This window comes from Marmota monax, unplaced genomic scaffold, assembly GCF_021218885.2.
Source record: "Marmota monax isolate L192 unplaced genomic scaffold, Marmota_monax_Labrador192_F-V1.1 WCK01_AAM20220418_F8-fsc00007, whole genome shotgun sequence".
Classification (NCBI taxonomy): Eukaryota; Metazoa; Chordata; class Mammalia; order Rodentia; family Sciuridae; genus Marmota; species Marmota monax.
The window spans coordinates 31,700,346-31,717,525 of record NW_026692781.1 but is presented as its reverse complement, the minus strand read 5'-3'; the positions used below and the strand labels follow the sequence as shown (position 1 = coordinate 31,717,525).

The 17,180-nt window shown below is 35.8% G+C and overlaps 1 protein-coding gene across 3 annotated transcripts in view; it reads left to right on the top strand.

Moving 5' to 3' along the window:
• The window catches only part of Ftcdnl1 (formiminotransferase cyclodeaminase N-terminal like), a 41,580-nt gene that overhangs the window by 13,220 nt on the left and 11,180 nt on the right, over positions 1 to 17,180 (top strand). For 2 of the 3 annotated variants that reach the window (XM_046447594.2, XM_046447593.2), the window contains exon 5: positions 12,211 to 12,396. The exons of the other annotated variant lie outside the window; for it this stretch is intronic. In XM_046447594.2, coding sequence (XP_046303550.1) covers positions 12,211 to 12,396 — 186 coding nt within the window. The remainder of the gene's footprint in view (positions 1 to 12,210; positions 12,397 to 17,180) is intronic. 3 annotated transcript variants of the gene reach the window in all.

The following is a 17,180-nucleotide window of genomic DNA, read 5'->3' as shown; positions in this document are numbered from 1 at the left end:
AAACATGGGCTGATCTGGCAAATCAGGAGCAACTTTTCACTTCAAGAATTTTCTACTCTGATTCTCCAGTTGCTATGGAGATTGTCTCATAAAACAGCATTGAATTTGTTTGAGATTAGTCAATTTAGGTGCTGGATTCTGGTATAGTTTTAGCACCATCGACACTGCTACACACTTCATTGCCATGGTATAAAAACAATAGTAGATTTTACAGATATAAATATACTTAGGGCCTAGCATTTAGTTTGAGAATGATAGGATACTGCCACCATATAAAAAGCTGAAAAAAGAGGTATTGTGCTTTAGCAAAGTACTTAAACCATGAAGATTGATTTCCAGTTCCTTTAGGACATCTCAATCATAAAGGAGAGTTATCAAATTATTCACAAATATGTATTACTATAGCCTTAGTAAATGTAAGAGGATCATATCTTTCACTGTAAAACAGGTCTAATGAGGAAGGTAAAGGCTAAATGGGAGACTTGGAATGAACTAACCTAATTGTTCCAGACCAAAATACTGGATGAATGCAACTATACTTGAAAGGGCTACAGTCTTTTCTAATATTGGCTTTGCTGCAACCTGAAGCACCAGCAAGTTAACACTCCATTGAAAAACCCTTGACCCATGGCAGGATTGAGCTGGTAGCTAAATGCTCTCCTCTTTCATCCTTGAGATGGAGAGTTCTGAGGCTCATTTCAGCAGGATCAACTCCCAGTTGCTGCCAGCTGTGATAATATACCATGGGACTAGCTTTTCTTCATTTCCTATCTCATTCTTCATACTTACTGAATAAGTTTGATTAAAATAGTGACAAGAATAAATGTCCTATAAGAATCTCCTCATTGGGATGAAGAGATGGAATGCAAGAAATCTTTGTGGATGAACTATACACTTCTTGTAATTGATGGAATGCAAGAAATATTTGTTGATGAACTGTACACTTCTTGTAATTGTTATCTAGTCCAGAAGTCACATAAAAAAGTTGGGAGCTTCCCCCACAACTTGTGACAAATACTTCACTAGGAAAAGGGTCTCGTGGAATACTCAGAATTGTATGATAAGTCACTATGGGAGACATTAAACATTCACCACCTACTGGCAAAGGAGCCTTGAGGCACTTAAGATGCAGGGGCCTTACACTTCTGGTTTTCTATAGGTGCATACAGCACTCACAAATATACTTTATGCAGCTGCTGAGGTATGTTAGAGAATGTGGACCTACTAGGTCTGTAGCAGGTAACTGAATACCAAGCTAACTTTTTAAGCCCAGATCCCCTAATCTTGGAGATACTTTTTTTCCTGAATTCTTTTTCCTTCATACCTCTCCTTCCTAGAATTTATAGAGACTTCCAGCATCAATGCCATTTGCATTAGAAAATTCTGAAACAATGACATAATGTTAATGGTATTGAAGGCCTAGAAGATGAAGAACATAAACCCAAGTCCTCCACACCCTTATGCAACCATCTACCCATCAACCTGGTCTCTATTGGTGGAGTAAGGGTATGCTTTTCAAAAGACTCAAGAATGTGATAATCATAATGACAGCAGCAAATGTTATAATTTTATGATATATAATAACTTTAGAATCATTAAATGTTTTATCATTTATTATGTGACTATTAAAATTACATATAGTAAATAATCCACCTCTAGTTTTACCTAATCAAATATATAGTAAGACAATATCTCAAGATATTACTTATGCTTGTCTTTCCTCCATAGCATATGCATTACCACTTGAGTTGTCTGCTTAATGAGAATGAGGAAGTAGCAATCAGTGATCATGTTTGAATTTCCGACAGTCAAAAACAGAGGCCTTGGGAAAGCAGGGTTTAAGTTTTATATCATGGCAACAGAATTAGACAACAGAGAAAGAGGGAAGTCTCTCACTTGCTGCCCCCAGGGAGATTAGAGTTCTGGAGTGGGGCTTGAGAAGAGGTCATAATAAATAGTTCACTTGTCTTTTCCTGAATTTGAAACTGCCATTCAAATTAAGATGGATTGATTAGGTTACAGCTCTCGCAGTCCAATCATTTCACCTCTGAGCATTCCTGCATTAACGCAGGAGCTTTGGAGGCAGGCCCATACATACCCAGTTTCTCTCTCAGACTCCCCAGCAGGGGATGAAAATTGGGAGGGAGAAAGGCTAGTGTTTTAAGTTACTAGGACTGGGGTAACAAAGTATCCCAGACTAGGGGACTTCATAGAAATTTATTGTCTCATAGTTCTGGAGTCTGGGAGTCTGAGATCAGGGTGTAAGAAGTATTGGTTCCTTCTGAGGGCTGAGGAAGGTTCTGTTCCATCTTGGCTTGTACATGACTTGCTTCATGTTCACATGGCATTCTTCCTGTATATTATCTGTGTCCAGATTTCTCGTTTTTATGAGGACACCAGTCATATTGGGTTAGGGGCCCAACCTACTCCAGCATGATCTCATCTTAATTAAATACATCTGCAATTACCCTATCCCCAAATCAGGTCACATTCTGAGATTCTAGAGGATGGGACTTCAACATATGAATTTGGGGGGAAACAGTTCAACTTGTAACAGAGAGCAAAACAAGCTGAACTGTCTCCTTGTAGAAGTAAACATCAACTCTGGGTAAGATTTTTCTCTCAAAGGATGTTAAAAAAGGTCAGAGTGGAATACATAGAAATAGGCATTGCCTAAAAATTAGTGGAGAGGAGAGGAGCCACTAGAAGGGAGAGGGCGGGACTTGACTCTTGAGGTAGAGCTGGGTTTGAGAATACTGAGAGATGGTGATTATTGTCTATAGCCAGTGGCATTGGCCAGGAAGATGATTAGGAGCCAAGCACACACAAGGAAAACAAACAAACTCATGTGAGCCATGTGCCTGCTATTTGGGGGAGCGCAGAATGAGTGGAAAAGTCAAATTAACTCTTTGCTATAGGCAGTAGGTTTTAGGTTGAGGGCTGTTTATACATTACTGCTATGTTTTTGTTCCAGAACTACCTGGCCCCAGGGTGCTGTTAAACCCAAGGAAGACACAGCTAGGATTGCACAGAGTACATTTATTGGGGGACTTACTAACACAGTGTGGTCCTGAGCAGCAGCAAATACAAGTGGATTCCCACAATTTGTGTTAGAAGGAGGGGCATGTATATTGGTTAGTTTTCCATTAAGACAGCAGCGGAACAAAGAATAGTCACAACCGTATATTTATTAGAATTGCATAGAAATTTTCTAAATTCTTTTAAAACATTTTAAGTATTGTAAGTAAGGTTAAAATTTACCTCTGATCACCATCTCATCCCTAGTTTCCTGAATAGGCCCCTGCCAAGTTATAGTATATAGTATCCTTCAAACAAGAATTTCCCCATGCTTTTACTTGCTTATCTGTGTACAGTTGTCCCTCATTATCTACTGGGGATTGGTTCCAGAACCTCTTGGTGGATACCAAAATCTGTGGATGCTCTCTTCCATGTCTTCGCCCAAGCCTGGTTTATTTTAAGCTGATATCAAAGAGTCAGGCACCTTCCTGGTGCCAGGGTCTGATTGTCAAGTTCTACCTACCACTCTAATAGTTTTGTCAATTTATAGTGAGCAGAGAAATTGTGCAGGAAAACACTAACTAGAGTTGCTCTGGGACATTCATGGTCGTTGCCACTCAAGATGCTTGCAGTCATGCCAAGCTGAATGCATACAGTTTTCCATCAGAGGGGGTTCTGGTCATCCCCAAGGCTCTGCCATGTTCTGCCTGAACTATTCTTTGAGGTGGCTTTTCTATAATCCCCCAAAGAAAGCAAGAGATTATTAATGGGGAAAGCAATATTAGGAAGTGACAGGCCTGATACCATTCCCATCCACCCCTTATATATAAATGGATACCTGCCTGTAAATTTCTGATCATCCTGAATTAACCAATGATATCATGTTGAGTATCTAGACAGGAAAGCCAAATGGTAAGAAGGTAAAATAAGAATTTAGGGAGTGAACAACATGAGTTCAAATCCTTTATTTGTCAACTGGCTTTTTAGGAATTTTTTTTAGTCTCTTTTACAGTCTTTTTTATTTTTTTGTATCTATAAAAGGGAGAATGATAAGATCCTATGAGAATGGTTATAAGAAATGACTATATTTAAGACCTCTGTGGTACTCTGTCTATCATTATTTTCAGTGATCCTGTATGGCCTATGGAGAGGAGTGCTGAACAGTTGGGGCCCAAGCTATTCCCTTTCACCATAAAGACTGGTGGGGGGGGGATCCCTGTCTGTTTTATGTATCAATATTCCAAATAAGGTTCATTTTGAGAAAAGAGATTACAAGTCAAGATGTTAAAAACCACTTGAGCAGGAGGTGTCCAGAGTGCTTTCAGCTTTAAAATTCTGAGTTTTGTAGCAAATAGCTTATCCCATATCAGTTCTTATTTGCAAAATGATATTCAGCATCTATCTCAGAGAAGATAAATGGAGAGGTGTTTGTGAATATCCACACAGTATCAGAATGCTTGTTATGCTTCTGTTTCCCATAGGAAATGCTTTTGTGACTCAGAGAAGTATAATAGAATATCCTCCCACAACAAAGCAGGGGCCATGAAATCTGTGCATGAAATAATTAGACCATAGAACAAATTAAAATAAGTTACTGAGTACAGTATAAATTAAATAAGTCATTCAGGAAAATGCCATTCTCTAAATAAATGATACCATACCAGAAAGTAGTAAAAACATCAGCATTATGTCCTATAAAGAAATAATAAGCTTCCTGGAAAAATACTGTGTGTGTATATATATGTATATACATATATAAACATATATATACACATACATATAATATGCTATATATTGTATATATATGTATATATACATATATATATGTATATATATGTGTATATATATGTATATATATATATGTATATATGTGTATATATATATATATATATATATATATATATATATACATATATATATATAAAATATGCTCCAAAGTCTTAATATACCATTTACTTTTATGAATACCTTTATCTATATCAATATCTCCATGAAAGTATATTGGATGTTAGGAGTTGGGACACATAATTCTTCTCTTTATAATGAAGACAGAGGATAGTTCCTAGTTTTTCATTTGAATTCACCTCTGATCACCACTCTCATTCCTAGTTTCCTGAATCAGCACTTGCCAAGTTATAGTTAAGTATAGTATCCCTCAATCCAGAATTTTCCCCAGGCTTTTACTGGCTTATCTATGTACAGTTGTCCCTCATTATCTACTGGGGATTGGTTCCAGAACCCCTTGTAGATAACAAAATCTGCATATGCTCTCTTCTGTTATATAACACGGCATAGTATTTGCATATAACCTATGGCCATCCTCCTATATATTTCAGTTTATCTCTAGATTACTTATAGCACCAAGTACAAAACAAATGATATGTAAATAGTTATTGTATTGTTTAGGGAATGACAAGGAGAAAAGTTTGTGTATGTTCAATACAGATGCAGTTTTTGATCCATGGTTGGTTGAAACTGCAGATACAGAATATATTTTCAATATGGAGGGCTTACCATATACCCGTAAATCCAACATAGAATTGCTTGTGTATGTTTGTATTACAAATGGTATCAGACTATACATTTTTCATTCAGTAAGATATCTTGGAAATCTATCCATAGAATTACATATAGATCTAGCTCGTTCCTTTTAACTGCTGCATAGTTATCATAGTATGAATATATCACATTTACCTATTTTCTTGATTGTGAACATTCAGATTGTTTCCAATTTTTCCTGGTACCAATAATGCAGCAATGAATATACATGAATAGCTCTTGTGCATAAATGCAAGACTTTTGCTAGAGCAGATACAAAGGAATGAAATTGGTAGGTTTAAACATTTAAAAATATTTTTTAACATGAAGATCAATCAAGTGCTTATCCAGACCTCATTACTATAATAGTTGATGCATTTTTTCTTTGCATTTTATTTTTTACGGACATACCAATAATAAATGGACAATTCAGAGATGCAAGCATTTTGAATCATAAATGTTGCTATCAGTACATCATTATATCTAACCTCATTTGTCTTTTTGAAATGATTCATGACAAAGTAAACAGTAGCATCCAGTGATGTGCAATAGAGTTCTGCTTCCCCCTTAAGTGATTTTCTGCTACTTCAAGAAAGAACAGGCAACAGAATGTGTCAGTCGAAATGCAATTTAGGAATTGCACTTGATCTCATATTTCAGCCTAATGTTTCTGCTCTTTCATCGTAAAGATCAGCTGCATTTTATATTTTTCCAGTCCTTTAGAATAACATCCAGTTCTAGTCAGCATGTTTAATGTACTTCTCAGTGATGTTCTAGCACAATAAATTTTTGTATCTCGTGCATGTGTACATATGGTAAAAATTTCTTCAAGTTCTAGCGATGTGGGGGAGGAATATTGTGGTTGCTTTGTTAATGCAGTGTTTGTGTTGGAGCGGGTACGGCCCCGCTCTTTAACTCTCAGCACTGGGCGTAATGAGATGGCTTTGATGGTGGTGTAAAAGTCTAGTGGGATGGTCACAGCTTCACACTTCAAAGCCGAGCATATGGGGTGAATACTGGTTAGCTTTGTAGTCTTTGGGGATGGTTGGGAGACAATTCTTAACAGCTCTGTTTAATGAAGACATTGGAAAAGAAATGTTCTATCTTTAAAATAATTTTGAATTGCAAAGAGAGAAATTTTCACCACCCCCCTTCCATACACTAAACTAAGAATAATTTTTCCTAGTCTGCACTTAATTAGACAGTGTAGCATCACTGCTATACTGTATTTTCAAATGCCACTCTTTTTAAACTACTATAGCAAGATTAATCGGCCAGTTTTATTTTAGGTATGTGTATGGATTTAGGCAAAAACTTTTTAGGGCTATCTGTTTCACCATCTGAGAGATTTTTTATCACTTCTGAAAGAGAATTTCCCCCCTTCTCATTAAAAAATACATAAATAAAAAAATCAACTAAACAAAAAACTTGGCTATATTAAGAGAGCTATACTAAAACCAGAGGATGCTTATAAGATTTCAAGTCTAGCACCCAGTTTAATTTTTAGATTTTGTGCTTTTTTTTTTCCCTCTACTTGATTTGAGTCTGAGGTGCAAGAGGTTGGAAAATACTCTTATGTGCTTATGAAGATTTGATACTTTTTTCGAGGATCACTGGAGTTCTGTTTAAGAATAATAATGACAAACCACATATTCGTGCATCAGATCAGAGGAAAGAGATTTATTCCTAGAGAAAGCGAGTGACAGACTTGAGGTTTCTTTCAAAGTTGTGCATTTTGGCTGGTATCAAGAATGTTCAAAGACTAAGCGAAGACTAAGCTTATAAGTTATGTTCCTTGAGCTGCTGAATTGCAATTCTGTTTAACAGTTAAATTTCAAGTCTCTTTATACCAGTAGGACTAAAGTGCTATTGAAAGAAACAAAAGCAGAAGGAAAAAGAATAGCATTAAATACCACTATCAATATGAAATGTGGGCTGCTGAAGTATGACAGGCAGGTACATTTAATTAAGCAAATTCTTAACTATTGTCTTCATGTCCTTTTTTTTTACGATTGCATATTTCAGCCACTTATATCTGTCATAGACTTAGAAGACATTCATATTAAGAATATGAGGCTTACACTTCTCATTGGATTGAGAAATATCTCATTGCATTGATTCTTCTTTGCAAAGAGGAATATAACTGACTTTTAGTCTTTAAAGTTAGAATTAAAAGTGCTAAATATACATGTATGGAAATGTTCAAAAATCTTTTTTTTTTCAGTCTGTAAGGCCAACCAATCATGAAGGCATACATATGGGGGGAGAGTATTGTCATCAAATCAGCCATTTCAAAATACAACCAGAGAAAATGGAAAGATTAGAACTACTAAGTGGTGGGAAAAACTTGTTAAAAATGGAAGAGAAACTCATAAAATCAGTCTTTTAATACCAAGCAATTTAGGAAGCTGCAGTTTTGTTTTGCCTAGTTCTAGACTATCTGTTGGCATTGTATTCCTTCTGAACAAGAGATTCAAAAGTATCCTCTGTCTGACAAGACCAAGTGGCTCCAGTATCCCAGTACAAGTAGCTTTGACTGCTGTAGATCAGACCACTGAGCAGCACATCAATGGGAACACAATGGTGGAAAGTTGGTGTCATAGTTTCTAACTAGGATATGTGTACTCAGTTCTCGTTCATTACCATAATGACCTTTTACTCTCATTTCTGTCTGCTCTGGAATCAAAGGCAGTTTATTTGGTTTAACAAATGGTTAGTGAGAAATTATAGCTATTTTCTTCAGGGAGTGTGGAACTTAGAACTGGAAGCAAAATCTCACAATTAACTATGTAATATAAACAGATTAGATGGGTTGCTATTGATAAAAATTAATAAGAACTCTAAGATATCACATGAACTTCTAAGGGGAAGAAATGAATTCCAGTGGGATGAGAGCATAGATATGAAGTGGGGATTAGTTCTGGAGTCCCTGCTTGGAAACATCTGATTCTGCTGCAGGGGGAGGTGGGATGAACAGCTTAGAGAGCTACAATCATCAGTGGATTTTCAGCAAAGGTGCACAGAACTCTTGCTTGGAATAATACCACCACTTACCTAAAGGCTGAGGAGACTGGGTTTCCCACAGACTTGACCTTGAAGTAGTTATAAATTTTATCTTCTTTAAGGAGGCAATTTGATTTGTATGATGTGGATATTTGAAATTATAAAAGGTATAAGTTATACATAGGCACATTGAGAAAACTACATGATAAAATTAAAACTAGTTGTTTTGAATATACAATGTATACCACAAATAAAATAACTTGGTAATAAACAATCATCTGAATAAATATATTTCTTTGAAATGCAATCTGTCTAACTTTGCTTTTCAGCAAAATTCCAAATATCTACCTGCTGTAGGCCCTCAAGGTTGAAATCATTAGGAACACAAATGTTATTTATTTCCTTGGGTGTGAAGAGTTTATTATACTGCCTAAATATCATTTTAGCCCTGGTTGTTTCTTTATGGTAAGGAGAATAATGAAATATATCATGTTCTTGCTTCATTAGAAAACAGTGAATTATGTAGAAAAGATCATGGAAGAGGGGTGTTGTTAAAATATCTGGGTATTTTTGGAAAATAGGAATATGCCAGTCTAGGGGGATATTCAGAGTTTTCACAATTCACAGTCCAGAACAGGGGTGTACCTTGAAGAAGGAAAAGGAAGCTAGTGTTTACTGATTGACTGCTGTGGATCAGGCATTGAGCTAGATGCTTTTCTGAAATCATCCAGCCTTAATCTCTCTATCCATTCAAAGACCTGTTTCTTTTTTCTTTATTTTTCATCATTTTTTCCACTCCTTTAATCTTCCTCTTTTTTCTCCTTTGGTTTTATTAAATATTTTTGAAGCAAATTCTAAAGATCATGTTTTTTACTCCCTACATAATTCATATTCTTTGCAATATAAATATTTTCTTATATAATCACAGTATCATTATCACATCCAAGAAAATTATAATTCTTTGATACCTTCCAACACCCAGTATATAATCTAGGCAAACATCATTCTGTGGTGGGTTTACTTGATTCTGGATCTAATGTGGTTCACACATCACATTGATCGTTTTGTCTCTAAATCTCTTAATCTAAGACCAATCTCCTTCCAGTTTTTTCTCTCTCAGTTGTCCTATAAAATTTTCACATTCTAGTTCTGTCTGCTTCTTTATAGTGTATTTAAATGTTAAGTGTAATTTAATTTAATTTCATCCTTCACATTTCCTGTATATAAGTTAGCTTTAGAGACTTGATTGGTCTGAAGTTTAATATTTTGGGCAAGAATTCTTCAAAGGTAGGCTGTGTGCTTCATACTGCATCCTATCTGTAGGCTACCATGTCTGATTATATCACTTCTGGTGATGCAAACAAAAATTGCCTTTGTCTGCCATTGTAAAGTTCCTAGTGGACTTTTCAGGAGATTTTTACCCACTGCTAATCTTTAGCTAAAGCAATTTGACTCTTTGGGTGCAAAATGCTGGTTTTCTGATTCTATCATTACTTCTATGTTTATTCCTTGGGTTTTAAAAAATATTTAAATTTTTTTCCTCATCAATTTGGGCCCTCTGACTTCTTTGAAATACTATTCATACAGGAAAAGCAGGATAAACATTTATTTTATCTTTTAATTGACAAAATTCTAGATAATGTTTTAGTGCTTCAGAGGGAGCTATTTTTCTTTTCCATTTTACAGACAGAGAAGTTCACACTCAGAGATGTCAAGTCAATTGTTTAAGATCCTAATAGCTATTAAGGAGCAGCAATGGTGTTCAACCCTATGGTATTCAATCCTGGCCTAAATGCATATGTTATTTCTTCTACCCCTGACCTCAATCCCCACCAGTTGCTGACAGGTAGGGGTTGCTACTGCAAATATGTCCCAGTGCTTTGCCCTTTAGAAGCCAAGCTTCAGGAATACTCCTTAGCAGATATTCTGGGCTATATAAACATAGACAGTACTCCAGAATTATAGTTCCAGATAAAGGTGCTGACCTGGATGGTCAAAGCCAGAAAACGTGTTAGAGTATTTAGTGGGAGAGACTCTGAGGCATTGTATTTTATGCTTTAGGCTACTGTAGCAGCCAAAGTGTGAGTCATTCTTAAGTTTTGGTTGGAGCAGATATACGTGACCAGAAACATTTGGATAGTGGTCAGATGTTCAGATGACTTAACATTTTAATTCTCCTTATGTTCTCCCATTTCTCTTACCTCCTCCTTCCCGCTGCCATTCCAGATTTGAGGAACAATTTAGCTAAGTGCTTAAACATTATTTTGTAATTCCTTAACCTCAGTTGACTGTGTCCCTGGCTTCTGTCCCCATTCCTTCCCCTAGGAACTGTGGCCCTTTAGTATCTTAAGTGGTATTAAAGAAGCACAAATGACTTAAGCTAAAATAAATTTAGGAGATTTTTTTTTTGAGCTTCATGGTGTCTACAACATCATGGGCTTTCAATGCTGCAGTCTCTGCTGACTTAAAGAACATTTCCCAAGATTTTTTGTGCCTTTAGTGGTACAAAACCTTTTTTTTTTTTAGTGTCATTCACATTTCATTCCTTCCATCAACAAGGCAGTCTACACTAGAAACAAATGGACAAATAACAAATCCTAAAATTGTTGTTGGGAAGGTTCCTGTGCTTATTGTGGACAGAGTCCCTATCTCAACTCTGATGGCCCATGAAGTACCTCCAAATAAAGAAGTCCCACTTTCCTGCTGCCCTGAAGGCCTGTACCCAAAGTCCCTAAGTACCTACATTTTACATTATCAGACAGAAAGATGTATGCTTTTGCTATACTTGCTGCCAGTGGACTGTAATTAGCCCCTTGGAAAGATGTGATAGCTGTAAGCACAGGTCCTCTGAAGGACCTAGAAATCTAGAAAAAACAGGAGAAAAATTCTTCATTGTGCATTAAGAAGATTAAGTCAGGTACAGAGAATCCAAATGTTCAAAAGAATGGTAAAGGAAGATTGAAAATGTTCTATCTTTTGAAGTAGCCTCCAATTATGTTTATGTATTAGGATTCCTTACAGAGTATCTTCCCAGAGCTATCCAATGACACTTTCAGTGATGACATTAATGATCCATATGAAGACCATGAGCTTCAGTTATTGAGCACTTGAAATGTGTCAAGTACAACTAAAAACCCCTAATTTTAAATTTTAGTTAACTTCAATTAACAAAAATTAAAATTAAATAGCATATGTAGCCAGGGGCTACCATATTAGACAATGAAGATCTAGCTGTTGTGCTTTTAACTTTTTATATCTCCTCATAACATATACAAATTGGGACTATTGTAAAAGTGTTCAAAATTGAAAGCCCTGATTTTGTTAATCTAAGTGATACATTTTCTTTGTGAAATTAGATTTGTAATGGGTTAGAAATTCAAGCTTCCTTGCTTAGAGGAAAACATTTATATGGGACTAATGTAGAGGGAAAATTAATTATGCTCAAACTTTGATTTTTTTAGTTTGTATGAATTCTATGTATTAGTGGTCATGGCTGCGCGACAGTATGCAACTCAATGCCACTGAAGTGTACACTAAGAAGTGGTTAAAGTGATAATTTTTTTGTTAATTTCATTTTACTACCATAGCAAAAATTAAATACTTTCTCTTATTTTATTGGGCCTGATTTTGTTAATATTTCTCATGCTATAGGCCTCGCTAAGGACCTGGTCCTGCACGTTCCTGGCTGCAGTGTGTTTCTCTTTGGTGAAGCAGACCTGCCTAAGAAGCGCAGTCTTGTTCAGAGAAGGAAGCAGCTGGGCTGGTTCACAAGGAGGGATTTCAGTGCTCTTGAGCCTGACCTGGGAGCTGCACCTGCCCGAAGATGTGGTCTAACAGGTTCTAAGTGTGGTCTTAGCTCTGTTCTGTTTTTTTTTTTTCTATTCGTGATAATAGCATCCTGAGGACCCCTTGTTTGGTCAGGCCCTTATAATGATAGGAGAGTTACTTACATTAGTGGCTTCTCCTTGTACCTGGTGAGGATCTTTTTTCAGTTCTGTCCCATACTAGGCACTCATAAGCTCTAGTGAGCCTTACTGAAGCTCTTGTCAGGTATTTGATGGGGCACCCAGGGAGGATATCAAAGGTATATAGCAAACCCTGCAACATGACCTCTGAGACTAAGAATGGATGCAGATCTGGTGTCAGGATCCTAGAGGCCCCATCTCTTCTGACTGTGGATCTGTGTCCCCAGTGTGATGAAGATACTCAGGAGATACAAGGAGTGCGGACTTAGGTCAAGGTTCCTTCTAGCTGGTAGGAAGATATTTCAGTACTTGGGCATCTAGCATGACCAAGTTGGTGCTTACAGCTGCAAGTCCGTTCTAGCGGCACCCTGGAGCAAAGCTTTTCTAGACAATGGGATTCTAGAATAAGAAAGCAGAAATACCAGAGAGAAAGGTATTTCTTTCCCCTGGATCTTATCAACTTTTGCCTCCCTTTGACATTCTGGCCTTCACCCCCCACCTCATTCTATAGGGATTACCTTAGAAAAAGCAAAGTCCTGACCCTGTTACCTGCACTCCACTATCCTAGGGTCTTTTGAGTCTTAATTCTTTCATCTAAAAACTCTTGTGTAAATGTCACAAAATAAGCCATGTTGGGTCAGATTTGGGTGGTTAGCTAATACCTTAGCAGTTACTAAAATACCAAATACCCCAGGAGCAGGAGGATGAACATAAGATACACATTTCTTATGGCACAGCTCTGCCAAAGCCTTCAGAATCATTTACACATAGACATAACTCCAGAATTCTGCTCTTAAATAAATAATATATATGATCACCTAGAGCTGTGCAATGAAATACACAGGTTTTAAAGCCAAGTTCAAATCCTGGTCTATGTGACCTTGGAGAGTTTCTCAATCTCAGAAAAGTTTAATTCCCACATCTATAAAGTGGACATTGTATTAGTGTCTCCCTTATAATATTGTGAAGTTGAAATAATGTCTGTTAAGTGCCCAACACAGTAGTACTAAAGGGTTATTTTTCTTTCCCAATAAAGTGGAGATTTATAAAAATGTTGTTATAGATGTTTTTTGTTCAGTATTTTGTTAGAGAAAAAAGGAAGAAACTGATTGCTCTCTGCCAATTTGACATATTTTTCCATGATTTGTCTCACAAATGGAGATGTGTAAGTTTTATGACTAAATTTTCAGAAATCTATTTCCTGGTTTCTAATTTGAGCCTTCCTAAAGACTGAAGGGATTATACCACAAATGTAGTCAGCTCAGTGCCAGGTGGGCTGGGATTACAGTCAGTGGACAAGAGTTTGGAAGAGGTATTCTAGTGTTAGAGTACAGAACTGGTTTTAGCCTTAGGTTCAGCATACATATCAATTCTCATTTTTGTTGTGCTGTCAGAATAAGTTTTGGGAAGAATTTTAAACTGATCTGTATGTCACATCTGAGTTTAAGACCAAATGCTAATATCATCCCTATTCATATTTAATCTCCCAAGAACAAATGTGTTATATAATTGTTTAAATCAAGGTGAACATTGCTTCCAGTCTGATCTGTTGATTGATTACCTGTGGTTGGAATAATCAGTATCTGTACTCCATCATTACCTATTTTATATTGTTTGATTTGAAATGGACAACCCAGGGGGATTTCTGATTTTTCTCTATTTTTATTCCACATGGTTATCTGTGATTTACATGCAGAATTTCATCAAAATCTGTAAATCTCAAGTTAAAACTTTAAGATGCCAAAATTGGCACAAAAATGTTTAAAGATGATATTTTAAAGGTAATATTTAGTACTGGTGATGATGTAGTTAGAGACACTCATTCTGCCAATGCTAGTGTAAATTGGTATAAACTTTTTGGAAGTGAGTTTGTGAAATGTACCAAGAGCTCTAAAAATTGCCTCTTAGGAATTCCAGTTTTAGTGATAAATCCTAAGGAGATAATAAAAGGTATCAGTACTTAAGCATCAGTGTATTTATTGAAGCATTATTTATGAGAGCAAATTCTGGAAACAATGTAAATGTTTGTTATTTGGGAATGATTAGCTATGTCATATTCTCCAGAATTAAGTTTTAGAAGAATTTTTAGACATGGAAAATATAATCTAATATAGAGAGAATTTGTAGTTAATTGATGCAACAGATACATATTCAGTAAACTACCAGGCATTATCATCAGTGAGCAAAATAGAATTCATATGCTCTCTAAGAACTTAGTAGTTGGGGGAGGAGTAAGGAAACAGACAGAAAATAAACAGCTTAATAAATAAATGAATTGTATAGTTTTTTAAAAAGTAATAAGTGTTAAAGCCAAAAGAAAGAAAGAAGGAAAAAAAGGAACAGAACAAGGGCATTACAAATTCTTCGGTGAGAAAAATTATGATTTTAAAATGTGTGATCCAATTTAGGCCTCATTGTACAATCAGTATATGGAACACAGACTGGAAGGAGTGAGTCCAATAGCCCACATTGGAGATGTGAGGAGATTTAGGCAGAGGGAATAGCCCCTGTCAAGGCCAAAGCATAAAAAAATGGTATAAATAGTATGATCTCAGTATTGTAAAATACATATGTTTATGTATTTAATTTATATCACATATGCATTAGAAAAACATTTTTAAATTTCTAAACTTTCCAGCTTATTTTCATGACATATTTAAATCAATCTTCTGATTATTGCCATCATTTTCCTTGAAGGATAATTATTAAGGCTTATCAGTGGTTAATTTTATACAAGCTACATTTCAATGCATTTATCCAGATTAGATTTGATATATAATTAGTGATAAGAAGGGAAAAGTAACAGAAATCTTTTCCCAGATGTCTTTTTTCACCAAGATATGCTGACCAAAAGTAAAAAATGAGTTTGCAGAAGAAACGTGAATATTATGAGTTGACCATCATTCAGCCCTTATTTAAGAGGCTCAGGGAGGGTGCTAGTAGAAGAAAAATAAAATGCTTTAAGAAGGAATAATTCATTTCTAATAATCCACCAAAACATATAGTCATTGGAATTTAAGACTCAGCTGAAATCTTAGGTTACCTTAATTGCACATATTCTTTCTTAGAAACATTTTATCAAGAAAGAAGTAAATTGTTTTCATCTTTTGAAGTAATAGCCATTGAAATAGAATTTATAACTCTTGTTTCAGTAGGGTAGAAGTGTTATTCATCCAAATTTTTCAATGAATTTCATTGCCAGTAATAGCATTTTTCCCCTTATTTTAAAAAATTTAATGGCTTTATATCTATTTTTCTAACCTTTTTTTGTTATGTCAGTGTTTTCCAACATATTTTTCCATTCCACTCACCAAAACAGAAGAACCTAAACATATTGTTTTTGTCTTTTCCTGAAAAAATTTAATAGATATGACTGATGCTAACAACTGAACACAATTTGTCAACATGCCAGTGACAGTACCCAAGAGGAAGCAGAATCTATAAGGATACAGGATTCTGTTTTGAAGTTCCTGAAGAATATTATAAACAGAAGAGAAAAAAGTGAGCTCAGAGATGGTTAACACCCTTAGTTAGTGCCAAACACACAAAATCTTTTCAGCCAAATTCCTTCTAGAAGTTTGTAGTTGGCCAGCTCATGGGGAACATAAATAAGGGCAAAGTAGTAATAGTTGATACTTTTAGTTCTATAAATAAATACTTTATACATACATATTTAGAAAGCCTAAGCACTTATGGGATAATTTAAACATTGCTGTCTGATATATTGTATGAATGGCCTGGATTTGGCATCACTGTTTAGAAATACAGGGAAAATTCTTTGAACTGTAGTTTCATCTGATGCCTCAGGAATCATAGAGGGAGGTAACTGGTACATCTTGGAACCAGGAGTTTCTGTTAGTTATTTAAATGGCTTACTGAGAAGCTTCCCTTGCTTACTTCTTTCTGCTATAAATAATAAATGCATCATCAGGCACTTTCTTGGACATTGAATAATCCAATTTGCACCACACCAAACATTCTCCTGGTCTTTGAAAATAATTCCTAATTTTAAAATAAGTCTAATTTTAAGAAGACTATTTTTATTATTTTTTTGATTATTATTTTTTTTTTTTTTACCAGAAATCTGTTTGGGATAATGGAAATGAAGGTCTCAGTATGCAACTAAGTGTTTAATCTACAATGGACACATGATGACTTAGATTTTGCGTTAATTCCAAAAGGGCATTGTCATACAGTCGAAAAACTGGGGAGCAGGCAGGTCACCTGGGGGTCCCCTCATCTGGTCTGGCTTCATTATATGACGTTAATGTGTACCCAGTTCTGTAAAAAACTTTTCTGAATTATTGTGACTCTGAAAGATTTAAGGTCTAAAAATTGAGGTTTATAGCTCCTCCTGGAGCAGGAATACATCGTAGTCATTTGCAGGACAGCTGAGCAGGGACAGTGTCCTGTCAAGGTGGAACTTGAATTCAGATCCACAGGGAGCTCTTCCCATCCCTGTACTGCACTGTTCTCTCTTAGCTTTCCTTTCTGTTGGTTCAGCTACATGGATGACTGTCCTGCATTCTTCCTGCTATGGGGGCATTGGACTTAGCAATTATGTTTGTTTTATGGCTTTAGTCATCAAATGTCCAGTTTCAGCTGTGGTTTTTCTTTAGTGCATGTTCTAAAAAAAATTTAAAGTCCCAATATGTA